Source organism: Callorhinchus milii, unplaced genomic scaffold, assembly GCF_018977255.1.
Source record: "Callorhinchus milii isolate IMCB2004 unplaced genomic scaffold, IMCB_Cmil_1.0 Scaffold1, whole genome shotgun sequence".
Classification (NCBI taxonomy): Eukaryota; Metazoa; Chordata; class Chondrichthyes; order Chimaeriformes; family Callorhinchidae; genus Callorhinchus; species Callorhinchus milii.
Genome location: NW_024704742.1, coordinates 97,014,390 through 97,032,372, shown reverse-complemented (window position 1 = coordinate 97,032,372; position 17,983 = coordinate 97,014,390). Strand labels below are relative to the sequence as shown.

The window sequence follows — 17,983 nt, the reverse complement described above, 5'->3', positions numbered from 1 at the left end:
AGTAACTCACATTACGAACACCACCCAAAACAAAGACTTTCACATCTGACACATTTTCCCTCCCCTTCTCTCCTAATTCTCCACGCACAGCACATTTAGGGATAAAAGGACAAGAGACAATGCATGCTCCCAATCTTCACAAATACTATTTTGTAACCAGCTACAAAGTCGACAAGCTCAAAGCAACACACTTTCCTTTTTGCCTCTCTCTCTGTGAAAGTATCCGGCCTCAAGTTTCAGCATCTCCAATTGTTATAATGATATATTTTTTAATTCTCATAAAAATTGAATGGTTTAACATTTATGTAATTATAATTTTTTGCAATGTATAATATTTTATATATATATCTATTTGATTATTTAATGACTTCATAGTATTTAGTATCTATTTGATTATTTAATATTATTATTTATTAATATTAAATAATTAACTATTTAATAATTATTAAAACATTTTAGGAAAAATTATCAATTTTTATATTTTTCAACAGACTATTTGGGCTCTTGTGCCCAGCAATCTGTACAGCTACCTTTTGTTTAAAAAAAGTTCCAACTAAAGAATGAAAGCATATGTGCTGCTATGATTTCAAAACAATGTAAGTGGAATAGAGGAAGCTAAATGATATTTGATACACTGAAATATGCAAAGGTGCACCCCACGCTATATTAAAATCATATTCAAATTTTATCTGATTTACAAAATGAGAAAACATGTATCTTAAAAACTGTCAAATCATCTACATCTACCGTCATAAAGCAAGTGAACAATATTATTAGGTTGTAGGGCAGGAAACCAGGAATCAAGTTCTAACCGTATCTTCTAATACGATGGACAATCAAGAGTTTGGACCCTACAGACAACTGGTATTTAAACCCGTTCACTATTTTCACTATGTTTAACGTGTTCCAAAATGGGTTACTTCTCAACAGCTTTGAGTGAGGGCGGGAAGGGAAGAAGAAAAAGCTAAAGTATGATAAGACGAGTCCTCCACCCACAATGGAGAAGTAAACATAAATTAGGAAACAGCATGGGGGCGGTGGATGGGGAGATTTTGATTAAAAGCACACTTATTTTGAGATTCATGCTATAGTTTGGGAAAAGCTATACATTCCTAGACTTTTTTTTGGTGGGGGGGCACATCCTAATAGAACAATAGCATCAAACATGTTGATGGGACATGGGAACTGCAGTGTACTGTATCATAGATTACTGAAATCCTTGAAGCACCAACAATAAGAATCATGATTGGAATACAACATTAACAATGCACTTTTTATAGCTAGAAGAATAGCAATCTGTACATTCACTAACAGCACCTTATTGAAATGTCGCTAAACACTTCCCAGGCTTTATTGCAAAGCACAGTGACTGTATTTGTAGGCAAACACAATTGTGCACACAGCAAATGTCCTACAAAAGCCATGAAGTGAGTGACTAATTTTATCTGGAAGATTGTTTGCCAGGACATTGGGAGAAACTCCCTTCCCTTTTCAAATAGTGCTACAGATCTTTAAGGTCCACCTGAACAGGCAAACAGGACCTTGGTTTAAAAGCTCACCTGAAGGATTGCCAACAATACAGAGCATTTGAGTATTAGGCTTCACAATGAGCTCAAAATCCTGACACGGAGAGCATTCCAATATTCATCAATATCTTGCCAAAATTTATTTTTAAACCGCTAATACTGGAATTATGTGGAAAAAATGTAACTTGGCTGATAGCAGTATATTATTCTGTGACAATGACATCAAGGTTTTTTTTCTCTCATTAATTTTCTTCTCTCCAAGAGAATTTTAGCTCTGGCAGACCTGTTTAAATCAGGCATATATATGTTTATATATATATAGGAACTCTGCTTAGGAGCATCAAAACAAAACTATTGAGGGTTCCAAATATTTATAGCTTGTCAGATAATGCTCACAATGGTAAGGGATGTGGAGTTAGCTGGTTAAACTCCAGTCGTACCCCAAACACAATTGCTGGGGTCCCCAAACCTTGGCTCTTGGCAACCTGTGCCAAACATATTGTGGAATAAGGTAACCAGGGTGTATCCCTCCAGGGATAGAGTGCTTATTTCATTCCAGATACAGGGTTACTACATTTGTCAGACATTCTGCTGAACAGGTCAAAAAGACCAGCAAATATATTTTCTGACTGGCTACTTCACAAACCAACAATGCCCAACTACTTTGAATCCCCCAAACTAGACTCACCAAATGTGGACAGTTGTTGTGGAGGACATTCACATATAAAATGAAAACATAATTGCACCGTCAGTAATGTATACAAAAATATTCTATACTACATTAACACAACAAACATCTGCATACAAGCCCAAAATAGAACATCAGGGCAGCAACGAACTGGGTCTTACACTATTTTAACCACAATTTCACAGTTTTAATTTTAGCGGTTGACCCAACTTTCAGCACACCTGCACCCTGCAGAAATTACTCACTACAATTCCACAGAGGGAAGAATGTGCTGGACACCTTTCTGGGTTTTTATTCTGAATCAGTCTAACACATGCAGAAAGACACATGGGTAAAAGGCATGCACATAGTGAATGATAGTCTACAACAACAACAAGATTTCATTTATAGAGAGCCTTTCACGTCGGGAGGATGTCCCAAGGCGCTGTACAGTTGGGTCAGGACCCGAGCATTGGGGGAAATGGTCAGGGTGAGGGGAGGGAAGGGAGGGAGCGAGGAGGGGGTAGAGAGTCGAGAGGGGAGCTGAAGGCACGGTCAAAGAGAAAGGTCTTGAGACCGGCCTTGAAGGAGGAAAGGGAGGAGGCAATGCGAAGGCACTGGGGGATAGAGTTCCAGAGCCTCGGGGCTGAGAGGCTGAAGGCCCGCCCACCGATGGTAGGGCGGTAGGGGTGGTGGATGTGGAACAGACCAGAGCCAGAGGAACGGAGGGTATGAGCAGGTAAGTAGGGGGATAATAGTTCGGAGAGGTAGGAGGGTGCAAGGCCGTGAATGGCCTTGTAGGTGAGGATGAGGATCTTGAATTCGATCCTCTGGGGGCTGGGGAGCCAGTGGAGGCGAGCGAGGGTGGGAGTGATGTGGTCTAGGTTCAAATAATATTTTTCACTTGCTTTATGACTGTATGTGGATAAATTGACAGCTGTGTTCACCTGGAAAAATAGTTACTACACTTTAGAGTAAAATCCTGCATTATATTGTACATTTGCCTACAAATACACAGTCATTCCATTTCACATTAATTCCTATGAAGTGCTTTGAGACATCTCGATGCCGTGATAAGGCGATATATCAAATGCAAGGCTTATTCTAATATTCTCAAGCATGGTGATGGATTTCCCATACTTGATGGGACATACGTCAGATATCCAGCTAACCAAAAAGAAATTCTGTTTCCACTCTTGAACACTCTCATCTCAAAATTAAAGTTAAATCCTATAGAAGAAAAGTCCTGCGAATATATTACGTTAATAATCCTCCTTAAAAACTCTTCTTTTCCTTACTACCCAATAGGAATGGAACAAACCAAACACCCAATTTCCTATCGGATTTCCGCCCTGTACATATATAGAGTGGCTGGGAGTAGTATAATAATGATAATAATCCTTGCATTTGGTGTAGCCTTATCACGTCGTCGAGAAACTATAAAGCACTTCACAGGAATTAATGTGAAATGGAGTAACTGTGCATTTGTAGGCAAATGCTCAATTGCACAAAGCAATGTCCCACAAACAGTTAACAATGAATGAACAATTTTATTTGGGGGATTGTTGGCTAAGACCCCAGGAGAAACTCCCTTCTTTTCGAATAGTGCCATGGGATATTTAACGTCTACCTGAATAGATAGACAGGACCTTTAACGTCTCATCCAAAGGAGAGTACCTCCAACAATGCAATACACCCCCAGTGTTGAATTGGAGTGTCGACTTAGACTATGTGAGTTCAAGTCCCAATGTGAAATTCAAACTCACAACCTTTCGACACAGAGGCAAGAGTTCTACCGCTGAGCCAAGCTGATACACAACCCGAAAAGGTAAAGAACTGTTATAATAAGAATTTGTATCATGAATTTCCTTATGTGCAAATGTTTGTAAATCTAGATTTGATTCTTGCCAATCACAAGCCTTATCTAAGAGGAACTATTTTACATGATGAAACCTAAAATAAATCCTACAGTTAAAAACTGAACACCTTAAATGAGCAGCCCATAGTTTATAATCCAATAACATGTTTCTAAATTAATATAAATCACCATGGTCCCTAAACTCTGGAACTCCTGACCTCAATTCCTCCACCTCACCTCCTCTTTATCGATCTTTAAATCCCACCTGAAGATTTACCTCTTTGACCGTGCCTACGGTCACCTCACCCTTCTCCCTTGCTCAGCGACCAACCATACCATTGTGAAGTGCTCTGAGACGCTGTCTTGTGGGAAGTTGCGATATATAAATTAAGTTGTTGTTTCTATTTATCCAGTCAATATAAAATGAGTACAGGGTATATCTATTACAGTCACTAAGACTATAAGCAAGTCAGGGCAGCACATTGAGCTGAGCACTACCAAAAACAGTCAAAGGCACATCATCTTTTCTTAAATTATATTTTATTTGCTTCACATTGTCCTGAGCTATTCACCAAATGCAACTGTGCTGCTCTATAGTCTCTGTTCATAATGATCACTCAAAACAGCTATCAAGAGGCTTGTAAAAGCAGCAGGACAGAGACTCTCCCTTTCCCTTGGAAAATACCTGACCTCTACTTCCTGCCCAACTTTGTTGAGTCATCAGGAGGAAGTGATCATGAGGAAAGTAAGACCTGGATTAGAATCCAGACTAAAATAATACAACCCAATTTTATATTTATATAGCTCCTTTCACGTTGGGAGGACATGCTAAGATGCTCGATAGTCCTTCCTTAGGATCTAAGGGAGAGAGCCGAGGGGGTGGGGAGTGGAAAGATGACTGACGGCCCGGTGAAAGAGAAAGGTCTTGAGACAGACCTTGAAAGAAATGAGGGAGGGGCAGAGTTGGTGGGATAACAGTCTTTAATCTCTGTCACCATTAGTGAAATGAATGTGGGCAGTTTCAAATCGGACAAGTGAGCTGAACACCATCAAACAATCTGCTCATAATTCAGTGCCATGTGTAACCTGGACTAAGTTGTTAAATAAACAAACGTATAATAATAATACTTGCATTTGATACAGCACCATATCACGTCGTTGAGTCATTTCAAAGTGACTCACAGAATATATTGTAAAGTGGATTGACAGTGTATTTTGTGGGCGAAACACGGCAGCCCATTGCGCACAGCAAACAGTCGTGGATTGAGTGACCAATGTTTTTAAAACAAATTTGAGGGATTATTACCTCTGGAAAGCAATCCACCGAACGACGAACAATAGGAGGAAGGTTTCTTTGAGGTGGGAGTTGAGGTGCATTGAGACAGAACAGAAGTTGGTTTATTCTGTAATTACTGCATCTCCATTCTATACGAGACCCGAGAATCCTCAATTCTGGAGCTGGAAGTGGGTAAAAGGTTCCATTCTCTGGAGCCGTTAGGATACTGATTTATGGGCAATACGTGGTTCTATACAGTTGGGCTGACGAGATGGATCTGAAACAACCTAAATTTGTTTCACTTGAAAACCGGCAGAGACTGAAGCCTTTTTATGCGTTTATTTTAGGTTTGATTCAAATCTGGGTTTTATTTCAATCAGTCGATCTTCCTGCAAATGACTGAACCACAGGTGCAATTTTTGGGCAAACAGGAAGCAGAGGTAGGGTGCTTAACCCAATTACAATAATTTCAATAACTATTGGTGTGATTTTAATCTAATGTTATTGTTCCAGGCTTCATAACACAATTACAGTTAGATTAAAAAAAATCTGTGAACCAAAAATGTAAGGGCTATTTTAGAGAGAAGAGAAACACCAGCAATACATTGCGAAGTACACACCAGACACATATATAATCATACATAGCACCGTTACATAACTGGGTTGCTCTGCACTTATTCTCCCCTTCTAAACGGTAAAATCAATAGGCAGGACCGCTCTGGGTAATCTGTTTTATATTTAAAACTCATTGGAAAAATGGATCATCTCCAGCTCTCAGAATAAACAGAAGCTCCTATGAAGCAGATCCAAGAAATCCATCACATTCAACAGAGCCATAAATCATCGCTTTTAGCAACCGATTGTCTTCTGCAGTGAAACATTCTTTTAATACCACAAAATACAGGGAGTCAAACCAACACAGATGCTGGTGCAGTGACAAAGGCAACTACTAATGTGATAGCACAGGTGGAAATAAGCAACTACTGTTTGGATCTAAATTGTCAGCGTGCTCTTATCAAGTTCAGCAATTTAGACAAGAAACTATTCCACTGGGCTGGGAAAATGTATCCTATTTCCATGACAACTAAACTAATATCTATAAAATTCCATACAGTCAATTCCAAAACGTAATATTCACACTGAAATTGTGATCACACATCATTCAGCTCCTCCGCATTGGCCTTTTTCTATTATTTTATGAGAGATTTCTCATTTTACAATGCACAGACATTTCTCTCCAATGAGGATTTCATCTGTCCTCCCTTTAACCAAGTTAAGTCAATCACAGTGCCCTCCCAAACACAAAAAGTAACTGCCCATTCTGCATCATACACAAACCATGCAAATTATGCTCAAATTAGCCAACCCCAGCCAGTCTGATAGTGGGGAGGGAATTGGCAGTGGAGCATTTTATGAATGACCCAATTCAAATAAAAAACGTGCCTATCTGCTCCCCAGACATTGACACCTGTTGAAAATTCATGTGAGAATGGCTTCCATAATCCACTTAAAGTGGCTACAAATTTTAGCTGTTCCCAGTAACACTCCTGTTGTGGTGTGTGCTGCTTTGTTGAAGCTACGATTGACAATCACAGACCGGCTCGATTGACAATCACAGACCGGCTCGGAGCAGACAATTCACAAACTAAAATTTTGCTATTCAGTCTTGTTTATCAGAGAAGAAAATATCAGCAATTTCACCAGCTTCATTTTTCAATTAAAACTTAATTAATGATAATAATACTACTTCCATTTAATAATAGCGCCTTAACATGTTGTTGAGATGTCTCAAAAGTGTTTCACAGAATACACTGTAAAGTGTAGTGACTGTGTATTTTGTCAGTGAAACGTGGCAGCCAATTGCACACAGCAGTGTCCCACAAACAGTCATGGATCGAGTGACCACATTTTTTTAAAGGGATTATTACCCTCAGAAAACTGATCCACCAATCAATTAACAACTGTATTCTTCCTGTTAGGTAAACATGTGGATTAAGGAGACTTGCCTAAAGTTTCGCCCTGTCCTGGAATCAAACCCAGCTCCTCCCACTTGCGAGGCAAGCGCACTAAACACTATAATACAGGACTTCACAAATACACTTTCTAACACTTACTTGTGGTGGGTGTCTTTCGGAACTAATTACTAGTCCTTCAATTTACCAGATTCCACGTAGACCCATGCATGCTGCACTCCTACTCTGTTTTAAAAGGCAGAAGAAATACCAACTCGCCCAAGCTTGTTCCAATCAAACCAAAATATTTTTTTTTGCAGGTTAGAGTTGTTAAATACACAGTCTTAAAAAGATCTTACAATTGAAACATTGCTATTTATCAAAGAATTCAATTCAGCTGCATGTAATAAAGTAGGGCAGGATTTATTGTTTTTAAAAAATAACTTTGGAACCAGTCAGATGCACCACAATGATTTTTTTTCCTATGGAAATTTTAATGAGTTCAAACATATAGAATTTCTTTAAGTTAGTAGAGTGAATTCACAGACAGGCAGTAGGAGTCAGCCAAGATACCTTATCCTACTAGTACTATTTTGCCTCCTGCATGTGTGGATATTAACCGAGAACAAAAATTATGCTCTGAGTTTACTGGCCCACTTAAACTCATTACCTGGTTTACCTGGAAATACACGTTGTTGAGATTCAACCATATTACAGCCAATATATTGTATATGTAAGCATGGCTTATAAAGACTGGGTAGGTCCCAAGGTCCATGATAAATCACGTAGTTAGTTGAACTCAGACAAGACTGCAGCAGCAGGTGTACAAAGTCGCATTGCCCCAGGTAAGAGAAGGGAAAATGAGAGGAAATCCTGCTACAGATGACTGTCCAGCAACCACTGCTGGAGAAGCGTGCCAGTGGATATCACAGTTGGATCAGATAGGGCTTGGCTGCAATGTTTGCCAGTATGGAACAGTCTTTCGACACTCACTATCAAGGCAAGCACAGTAATAAATGCCAGTTGAGTAAAGTGTCAAGAGAGTGACACGCTAAAATAAACTGAACACCAGGAAAAGACAGCAGAGCAGATAAAAAAGGAAAATAAATCGACAAGAAGAAAAAAAGCATGACTCTTTAGCACACCTTTGAAGTCTTTTACAGGTATATGGTTATTGACTTCAACCTTCCACTCTAACAGCACTAATGATCTTGACTGTCTTCTTACCAGACAGTCCTTTTACTTGGAAAAATGTGATACCGATCAAAAGTACATACTTGGGTTCACATCCCTACATGGCAACACACATCTTAGGAAAATGAGTTTCCAACAGATGTGAAGATTTTATACTAAACGTCTGCAGGTTAGTTTACAGTACTCCGCATTGAAGCTTGTGGATATACTGTAGCTCTTCCAATTAAAGAACTCACAGAATGACTCATGTATATTAATGAAACAACCACAATATACTTGTTTTTAATGTTACAAACAATATACAAATATATATTCAGAACAACCATTTCTTCCTCATGTAGAATTGTCATTAGAACACTAGATTATGTGTGACATATAGTTATATACGACACTGCCTCACACCCCACGTTATAATGAAGTGCAGCAAAACGACCAACATCTGGGGTATCAGGCCACTAATGTCAGGTTCTTGTGTGTTGCACACATGCAGTGGACAAGAAGCCACATCAGTGATGATCTGGTAACCCAGAAGGAGAACTTTATCGCTAAATAAAGCTCAAGGGGAATGAAATGGTCTCTGCGCCAAAGCTAATTACATATCTTCAGAGCACCCACCTTTAACTTGCATAAGGAAAGGTGCCTTATAAGAGTAGCTCTGTATTGGATTGTTCCCATGTTCATTCAATTTGAATGCCACCTCAAGGCTTGATTTATCCACTGGCCTCTTCACCAGCCTTCCCAGCTGAATCCTCCACAAGCTCCAGCTAATGCAGAACTCTGCTAACTCTACCTGCCCCATTGGCCCCCACTTTCTGTAACTTTCTCCCCAAATCCTTTCACTTCACAACCTCCCTTTCTATTTTCAAAGCTCTTCTTAATGAAATGCTTCTTTGAGTGCAACTTTGGCCACCTAGCTTCACCTCCACTGTGTTTATGTGAAGAACTTTGAGACATTATAGCTCCTCAAAGGCACTATAAGTTGTAGTTGGATGTTTTCATATTGATACATTTCCAAATTCTGTTACTCAAGGACTATTCATTTACAGAACAAAACACTTTATTGATCAAACAAAACCATGATATCCATGTAAATAAAAAGAATAAACACCCTCTAGGGTGTATTTTGTTCAATATGTGTGTCAGCCTGGCACAGTGATAGTAGCATTCTTGACTCTTGAGTCAGAAGGTTCTGGGTTCAAGCCCCATATCAGGACTTGGAGTCACCTAGTCTAGGTGAGTCTACCACTCCAATGCAGTGGTAGGGGGTGTTGCATTATTTGAGGTGCCATCTTTAAACCAAAGTCCCATCTGCGTGTTCAGGTGGACATTAAAGATTCCATGGCACTATTCGAAAACAGGAGGGACTTTCTCCTGGCCAACAATTCCTCCAAATGAAACCCATCATTCATTCCATGGGTCTGTGGGACATTACTGTGTGCAAACTGTATTGTTATTATTATTTAAAACAAAAAATAATTGTGCTGGAGACACAATATAACTTCTTGTTGCTTTAATTCACTTCCATTTGTTATCTCCATTAGGGAAAATAGTTGAATATAATTCATCACTGGCTTATTATGCAAAATAGGTTTAAATAGAGATTGTAAGCCAATGGAAGGAAATTGCAACTCAATTTAGCTCAGATTCTTGGAAGTGAGTGTAACACACAAATGGAAAGTCATTGTACGTTAGCTTTAACCACACATCATGTAAACTTCTTAAAAATAATAACTGAATGTAACCAGAAAAATTGTCATTAACAAGAAAAGGTACATTCGCCCACAAATATACAGTTAATTGACTTTACAGTATATTCTGTGAAGCACTTTGAGACGTCTAGAAGACGTGAAAAGCGCTATATCAAATGCAAGGATTATTATTATTATTATTATTGCATTCAAACTAAGTTAGTTAGAAAGAAACTGGGTCACTTAATAACAATTTGCCTGTACAAGTATCTGAAATTTGTACATAGTTTTGGCTAATTTAAATGAAACAGACAAGCAAATGTTGAATTTACAGCCAATCAATGTTTCAATCCTTGAAAACCACTCATCTAAAGATCATGTGAATTCTGTTAAACTATTAACTTTTGGTATTTAACTTTATAATATTTCCAGAAACCACTCAATTTTAATAATGAGTTTCCCAGACTTTGTACATCCAGTACACATTCATCTTAGAGGTTAATAATTAAAGAGGAATGTAAACCTAAAGAGACTACCAACCCAGACCTTTGAAGATATTATTTTTCTCTTTTGCAAAGAAGCAGAAACTGTTTTTGACACTTAATAGTATGTCCCAGTTTAATGTATAAAAATAAATTGACGTTTTTCATATCCTTTCCATCATTGCAATTATTGTACATACCAATACACCCAATAAACAAAATTGATTGTTCTCCTTCTGTTGGCCCCAAGATGGAATTGGTTGGTAGATGATTAGTAGGTCATTCTCTCCTTCCCCACATTAGGTAAATTGTAACACTCGACTGACTTTGTTTCCTATCCCCACACCTTTTCCTTCCCAGTTTACGTCAAAAAATGCAATCAAAATATTTCTACAGTCTCCGAATGGCATGTGCCTCACTCCTCTATAGAAAGCTTGTGTGGGCGACTCTTTGGCTGTCCTGATTAAGCTCTGGAAATATTATTTTGCACATTGAATCCATGACTGTTTGTGGGACACTGCTGTGTCCCACAAATGGCTGCCCCATTTCTCCAAAATATACAGTCAATTAATTCACTTTACATTGAATTCTGTGAAGTGCTTTGAGACGTCTCGAAGATGTGGTAAGGCACAAATCAAATGCAAGGATTATTATTATTATTCTGGGATCACGGAGAAAGAAATTAGAAAATTAAGAATGTACCAACAGGATCTCACTCATTCAACTCCTATAAAAAGACTAATGAGCATAACTGTTACTGTATTAATGGACTTCTCTTGGTCTATAAAGTGGTTGAATATCTGAAGCAAAATAAGTAATAAAATAATAATCCTTGCATTTAATAGTGCCTCATCACATCGTTGAAAAGTCTCAGAATATACTGTCAAATGATTTGACTATATTTTGTGGGCGAAACACTGTCTTCCCTAAACACTGTATTTCCAGCCATCCAGAGTATGAGAAAAAGCTTACTGAAGACATTCAAGACAAACTTTAGACAGGGAGGGGAATGACAAGTCACTGGAGAGAGATCCTTTTAATTGAAAGGATAACAAAACTTCTGTCAACTAACAGGAATGGGGAACAGCAATGATTTGAAAACGGAAGAACCTACTTCAAAAAGGCCTGCAATGGAAAAGTGAAACCAAATTTGAGAGAGAAAAAAAATGCTTAACATTAGATAAAGAATCAAGGAAACCATTCTGTTCCTGGCTACTTCACTGCCACACCCAGCCCACTTGTCCAGTTAGTCAAACCCTGGAGGGGGGAGGAGAGGGGGGATGGGAACTGCTCTGTAAATTAAAGGTTAAAAAGAAATGTTTAATGTCATATAAACGATTCTGTTTTTGGAGGGTCAGTGAAGTAGATAAATGGTGACACTAAAAGGGGGTTTGTGTGTGTGTGTGTGTGTGGGGGGGGGGGGGGTAAGATCAGAATGAAAAAGTCCCTAAAACATCAAACAGGAAATAGGCTAATACTGGACAGAAATCAATGAAATGAGAAAAAGTTGCATTTATTGTGTCGGTGGGTGAGTGGGTGAGTGAGTGGGTGGATGGGTGAGTGAGTGAGTGGATGGGTGGGTGGGTGGGTGAATGAGTGAGTGAGTGAGTGGATGGGTGAGTGAGTGAGTGGATGGGTGGGTGGGTGAGTGAGTGGGTGAGTGAGTGGGTGGGTGAGTGAGTGGATGGGTGAGTGAGTGAGTGAGTGGATGGGTGGGTGGGTGAGTGAGTGGGTGAGTGAGTGGATGGGTGAGTGAGTGAGTGGATGGGTGGGTGAGTGAGTGGGTGGGTGAGTGAGTGAGTGGATGGGTGGGTGGGTGAGTGAATGGGTGGGTGAGTGAGTGGGTGGGTGAGTGCTGGCTGGCTGCTTGGGGGCAAACAGTTAACCTGAGTTCTCGCACTTTACCACAAGAAACCCCGCTGGGCTCTGGACCTGCTGCTCGCCCCCCCTCCTTCCCTCCCGGCTTTCTCCTTCCACCTGAGGCTCAGGTTACAGGAGGAGAGAACAGGCCGTCAGCACCAGCCCCCGAGCCCCTGAGCCCCAGCCAAACCCCCAACCCAACCCCAACCCACACCCACACCAACACCGCCTGTTAGTACAACAGCAACAGCTGCACAGCCACTGACTTTAACCACTTGGAAGTCACTAACAACTACAGCTCACAAAAACACACACAGCCACACAATACTTGACCATACACAACAACCTGATTTGAAGAAGCATTTACTTTGAACAACTTTGGTGGAAGAAATCTTCTACTTTCTCTCTCTTCCTTCCTCCCCCCCCCCCCCACACACACACACACATACATATACACATTTTTTTCTCTACGTTGAAGGGATGGGGTGGGGGGGGGAAATGAAGTCGAAGCGGATTTCTTTCTTTTAAATAATAATAATAATATCAATAGACAAAAAAACAAAGCGGGTAAAGTTGCAGGCACGAAAAAGGGGGGATGGACATGGATGCAGTCGGGGATACACGGGGAGAGGGAGCGAATGCAAATGGGACAAAGTAGCAATTTTGCGCCACAAAGTAGCTCAGAGACCCCACACCCCCCACCACCCACACACACACACACACACTCCCTCCCTCCCCAGAGGACACACTCGCTGCCGCGGGTCACCCGGTGGGTTTTCCCTGCGGTTTGCGTCGGGCAGCTTCGATGGCACTGACCGGCTCCCCGTTATTTCCCCGGGTGTTGGAAGAGGAGGAAGGAGGGAAGGAAGGGAAGGAGGGAAGGGAAGGAAGGGAAGAAAGGAAGGAAGGAAGGAAGGAAAGTGGGGTGGGAGTGGGGGAGTGCATTGCATTAATAATAATCCTTGCATTTGATATAGCGTTTTGCATTGACCTGGACTTGAATGCAGTTACTAAGTCACTAAGTCACTCACTCACTCACTCACCCAACAGCAACAGCTTCAGCTCCCGCCGAGCGTCCCTCTTGTCCCTGCGGAGCTGCCTCTCGATCTCGGCGTTTATCCGCTGAGCTTCCTTGTTTTCTTCGGACATGCAACACCCCGCCATGATCACAGCCCCCACACCCCGACCCCCACACCCCGACCCCGGCCCCCGCCCGCCCTGAGCTGAGCTGAGCTGAGCTGGTGAGGTAAGGAGGGAGAGAGGGACACACACACACTCACACACACACACAGAGGGAGAGAGAGAGAGAGAGAGAGGACTTCAGCTGCTTCTCCCCCTTTCTTCTCAACTGCTCTGAGCTCCCGACAACCAGAGCCCAACAGCCACTCACTCACTCACTCTCTCACTCACTCACTCACTCTCTCACACTCACTCTCTCACTCACTCACTCACTCACACACACTCTCACACTCACTCTCTCACACACTCACTCTCTCACACTCACTCTCTCACACTCACTCTCTCACTCACACACACTCTCACACTCACTCTCTCACACACTCACTCACTCACACACTCACTCACTCACACTCACTCTCTCACACACTCACTCTCTCTCACTCAATCACACTCACTCACTCTCTCACACACTCACTCACTCACTCACACCCAGTTACTCACTCTTACACACTCACACTCTCACACACTCACTCTCTCTCAGTTACTCACTCACTCACACACTCTCACACTCACTCACTCTCTCACACACACACACTCTCACACTCACTCACTCTCTCACTCTCTCTCTCTCTCTCTCTCTCACACACACACACACACTCACACTCAAGGGGCCTCTCCTCAACACAAACACAGTCACCACATGAGAGCCTTGACTGGACTCTGCTCTCTGTACTCTCAAAAGAGAAGCCACTCACTTCTTTCCTGTCCCCTCCTCTCTCCCAACACAACAAAACAAAGTTACCGACACTCCCGTCTCAGTGGATGGAGCCCAGTGAGAGGGCAATACTATGAGATACTGCTCAAGAGAGACAGAGAGAGAGAGAGTAGATCTCTGAACTCCAGAGTGGGAGGGTGTTGTCACACACACACACACACACACACAAAAGAGGGGGAGGAGAGGAGTTCATTAACTTCAACCCAATACAAACACGAAGAGGTGGGGGGAGGAGGAAATAAATGAGTCTGGGAGTCGTCTCGCAGGACATCCAGAATAATAATCCTATAATCCTTGCATTTGATATAGCGCTTTTCACGTCGGGAGGACGTCCCAAAGCGCTTCACAGAACACACTAAAGTGAATTGACTATACATTTGTGGGCGAACGCGGCAGCCAATTGCACACAGCAATGTCCCACAAACAGTCGTAGATTGAAAATGACCAATTTATTATTGTTTTTGGGTTTTTGGAGGGATTATTATTAGGCTCTGTGTGGAGTAAGGAAACTTGCCCAAGGTTTCGCGCTGCCTGGAATTGAACTCAGGTCTCTCGCTTGCAAAGCGAGTGCTCTAATCACTGAGCTACAGGACTCTACAACGCCACAGGACTCTGCAAAGTTATTAACTCTAAAGAAATAAAAGAGAGGCGTCGGGACACAAAAATAATAATAATAATAATAAAAAGCCCAGGGAAAGCTTGGCCAATCCTTAAAAAGTTTGCAAATACTTGATGCAAATACCACCCACCCCGACAAAGCTGGTGTGATTTTTGTGTCTTCTGACTACATCTTTTGAGGTTAAAACTTTCCAGTGTTTCTTTCTAGTGCTTTTTCTTTTTCTTTCCTCCTTTCATTTCATTTTATTTTATTCCATTTTATTTTATTTCGCTACTTACTATCAGTTGCCCCACCAAAAAAAATATTTTTGAAACGGTCTGCTCTGGCGTGAGTGATTTTAACCTTCGTTGCCCTACTCTGCTCTGCCATCAGGTCGACTCTCTTTTATTTCCACCCCTTTTCTTCTCCAGTACTTCTCTAATGAAGGCGTTGACTTGCAGGGTTTCAGGTCCCTTCTGGTACTTGGCCAGGACTGAACCCAAATACTGTGCAGGCAAAACTGTCTGAGAGAGGGAGATGTTTAGGAATGTGCATTTTGCAGCAGTTGTATAATTATAATTATGCAGAGACTTGGGTTGTAACTGCTGCCCCTGAGCTCATCTGACTCAGGAGGGACCAGGGATCGAACCTGTGACCTGTGGTTTGTGTTACTCGACCATTATTAGGGCAGCATATACGGACATCTCTCAATGTTTAATATGATTAAACATGATTACGTCCATGATAACATGATAATATGATTACGTCCTTCCGACGTGAAAAGCGCTATATCAAATGCAAGGATTATTATTATTATGATTACACTTGTACTCCAGCCTTTATCCCAATCTTGCGATTTCCCACTACTAAATGTTGGATACAACGTGCTCCCTTCCTCATGTCTGAACGTGCTGCGTCAAGAAGCGCTCTTTGCTTTCCAGATTATAATTATCTTTCGGATTGTTAGGGTTGTGTTTAAAGCAAGTATTACTCACAGCAACAGTTCAATGGCATTACCTCCCTCCCTCACCCACAGGTCGCTGCGATCACATTCAGACAGCTCAAAATCATTGCTAATGGGTACCTCCCTCCTTTTCTCTCAAGACAGATTACTGTACTGAGTGGTAGTGCATAACAGTATTCTACACTTAATCTATACTTACTTATTTAGACTCCATCTAAATGCACGGAATCCAACAATAATGTGGTTCTCAGTTCTTGCTCCCTTTTGATCCGTAGCCAATTCATTGCAGCCAGGGCTCACTGGATGTATCCGAGGGCTCCAGGTAAAATAAAACATCAATAAAGTATTCTGTTACTGTAAGGTTGATTTACTGTTTATTTCAGCAATCCATGTCCACCTCCCATTATACTTTATTCATACATTTCAAATATTACACAGAAAATGATTATTATCATTATTATCATCATACGATTATTATTATTGTACAGATACATTCCCAGCTCAGAGGTAAATTCGGATAATAATCTCTTTAAACAATGCAAAATAATATTAGTAATAATAATTTGGTTACTCAATCCACGACTGTTTGTGAGACAATGCTGTGGACAATCGGCTGCCGCGTTTCGTCCACAATACACACGGTCACTACACTTTACAGTATATTCGGTGAAGCGCTTTGAGACATCTAGAAGACGTGATAAGGCGCTATATCAAATGCAAGGATTATTATTATAAAGCTGGACAAATTATTAGCCACCAGGAGGCGCTGACCACACCAAACCTGTATTTGTAGGGGGAGTACTTATACAGTATTTTCATGACAGCTCTTATGTGATTTGTTGCCCTTTTAACACTGTGAAAAATGATGCATCAATACAGTATTCTGTTACCATTTCAGGCTAGTCTCCTGTCACTGTCCTGTTGGGATAGCGAGGATTTTCTTCCCTGTTCTTCCTGATCAGGGATAAGGGTTTGGAGTGCTACAGTTACATATTCAGCAATACATAATAATACCAAGCCACATTACAAAAAGAGGCCTCCTGGAAATATTCTGCAGCAAATTGCTGGTGAACATTTACTCAGCCCTTTTCCAGCATGAGTGACCAACCAGCCTTGTGACATCTGTGAGAGAACCTTTTCCAGTGTTATTTGAATGGAAGTGAACACTACTTTGTGAACTTTCTCCTATTTCCTCCAGAAAGAAGTAACAAGATTGCAATAGCAGTGAAGATCATTACCACCCATTCTTGAAGTCATTCATTTCTGAGGTCCAATCAATGTCAGAATAATTGTAACTTTTTTTAAAAAAACATTGTTTTTACTACAATAACTGAAAGGGGTTTTTAAAAAATGGAGCCCAGCTTCATAACATACAGATCATTTCAGTTTAATGAATGGAATTTAAAAAAAAATCATAATCTGGTAAGTAACGATTAAAATGCCTGCTTCATCCTCCCCGATCCCGACCCCCCAGATTAGGTCCAAAATACTGATTGTCCACTTCCTTGGGACATCCTCCCAACATGAAAGGCTCTATACAAATGTAATTTTGTTGTTGTTGTTGTTGTAACATTGACTCCGTGCTGAGCGCATTCCTTTGCTTCCTTTTCTTGCTTGTATTGCAATGGGGAGGTGAATATATCTTATGCAACCAGTTCATCTTTCTCTTTAGTCTCTCTTTCTCTCTCGTGTGGGCGAGTGCAGTATATGTCCACTGATCATTTTCCAAAATCCTTCCTGGAGGCTCACAGGCAGATCATGAAATATCAAACCACTTTCAGAGGTTCCTGATATGTTATTAGCTCATCCAACTGGAGACCATTTCAGCTCCATGTAAACAGTGTTCAGAATGTTATTCGTTTTAGCAGTTTAGGTCTCAGATGCGTCCCTATTACAGTCCTTGGCACAAACGGACCCCTCTTTAATTCATTTGTTTCAGTTGTTGTATAGGCACCAATCTTAAC

General features: G+C 41.0%; 1 protein-coding gene across 1 annotated transcript in view; it reads right to left on the bottom strand.

Moving 5' to 3' along the window:
* LOC103186093 (guanine nucleotide-binding protein subunit alpha-14) overlaps positions 1 to 13,698 on the bottom strand; it is a 101,021-nt gene extending 87,323 nt beyond the window's left edge. The window contains exon 1 of the mRNA XM_007904923.2: positions 13,547 to 13,698. Within this exon, the coding sequence (XP_007903114.1) occupies positions 13,547 to 13,667 (121 nt within the window). The 5' untranslated portion in view covers positions 13,668 to 13,698. The remainder of the gene's footprint in view (positions 1 to 13,546) is intronic.
* Positions 13,699 to 17,983: the final 4,285 nt, after the last annotated feature.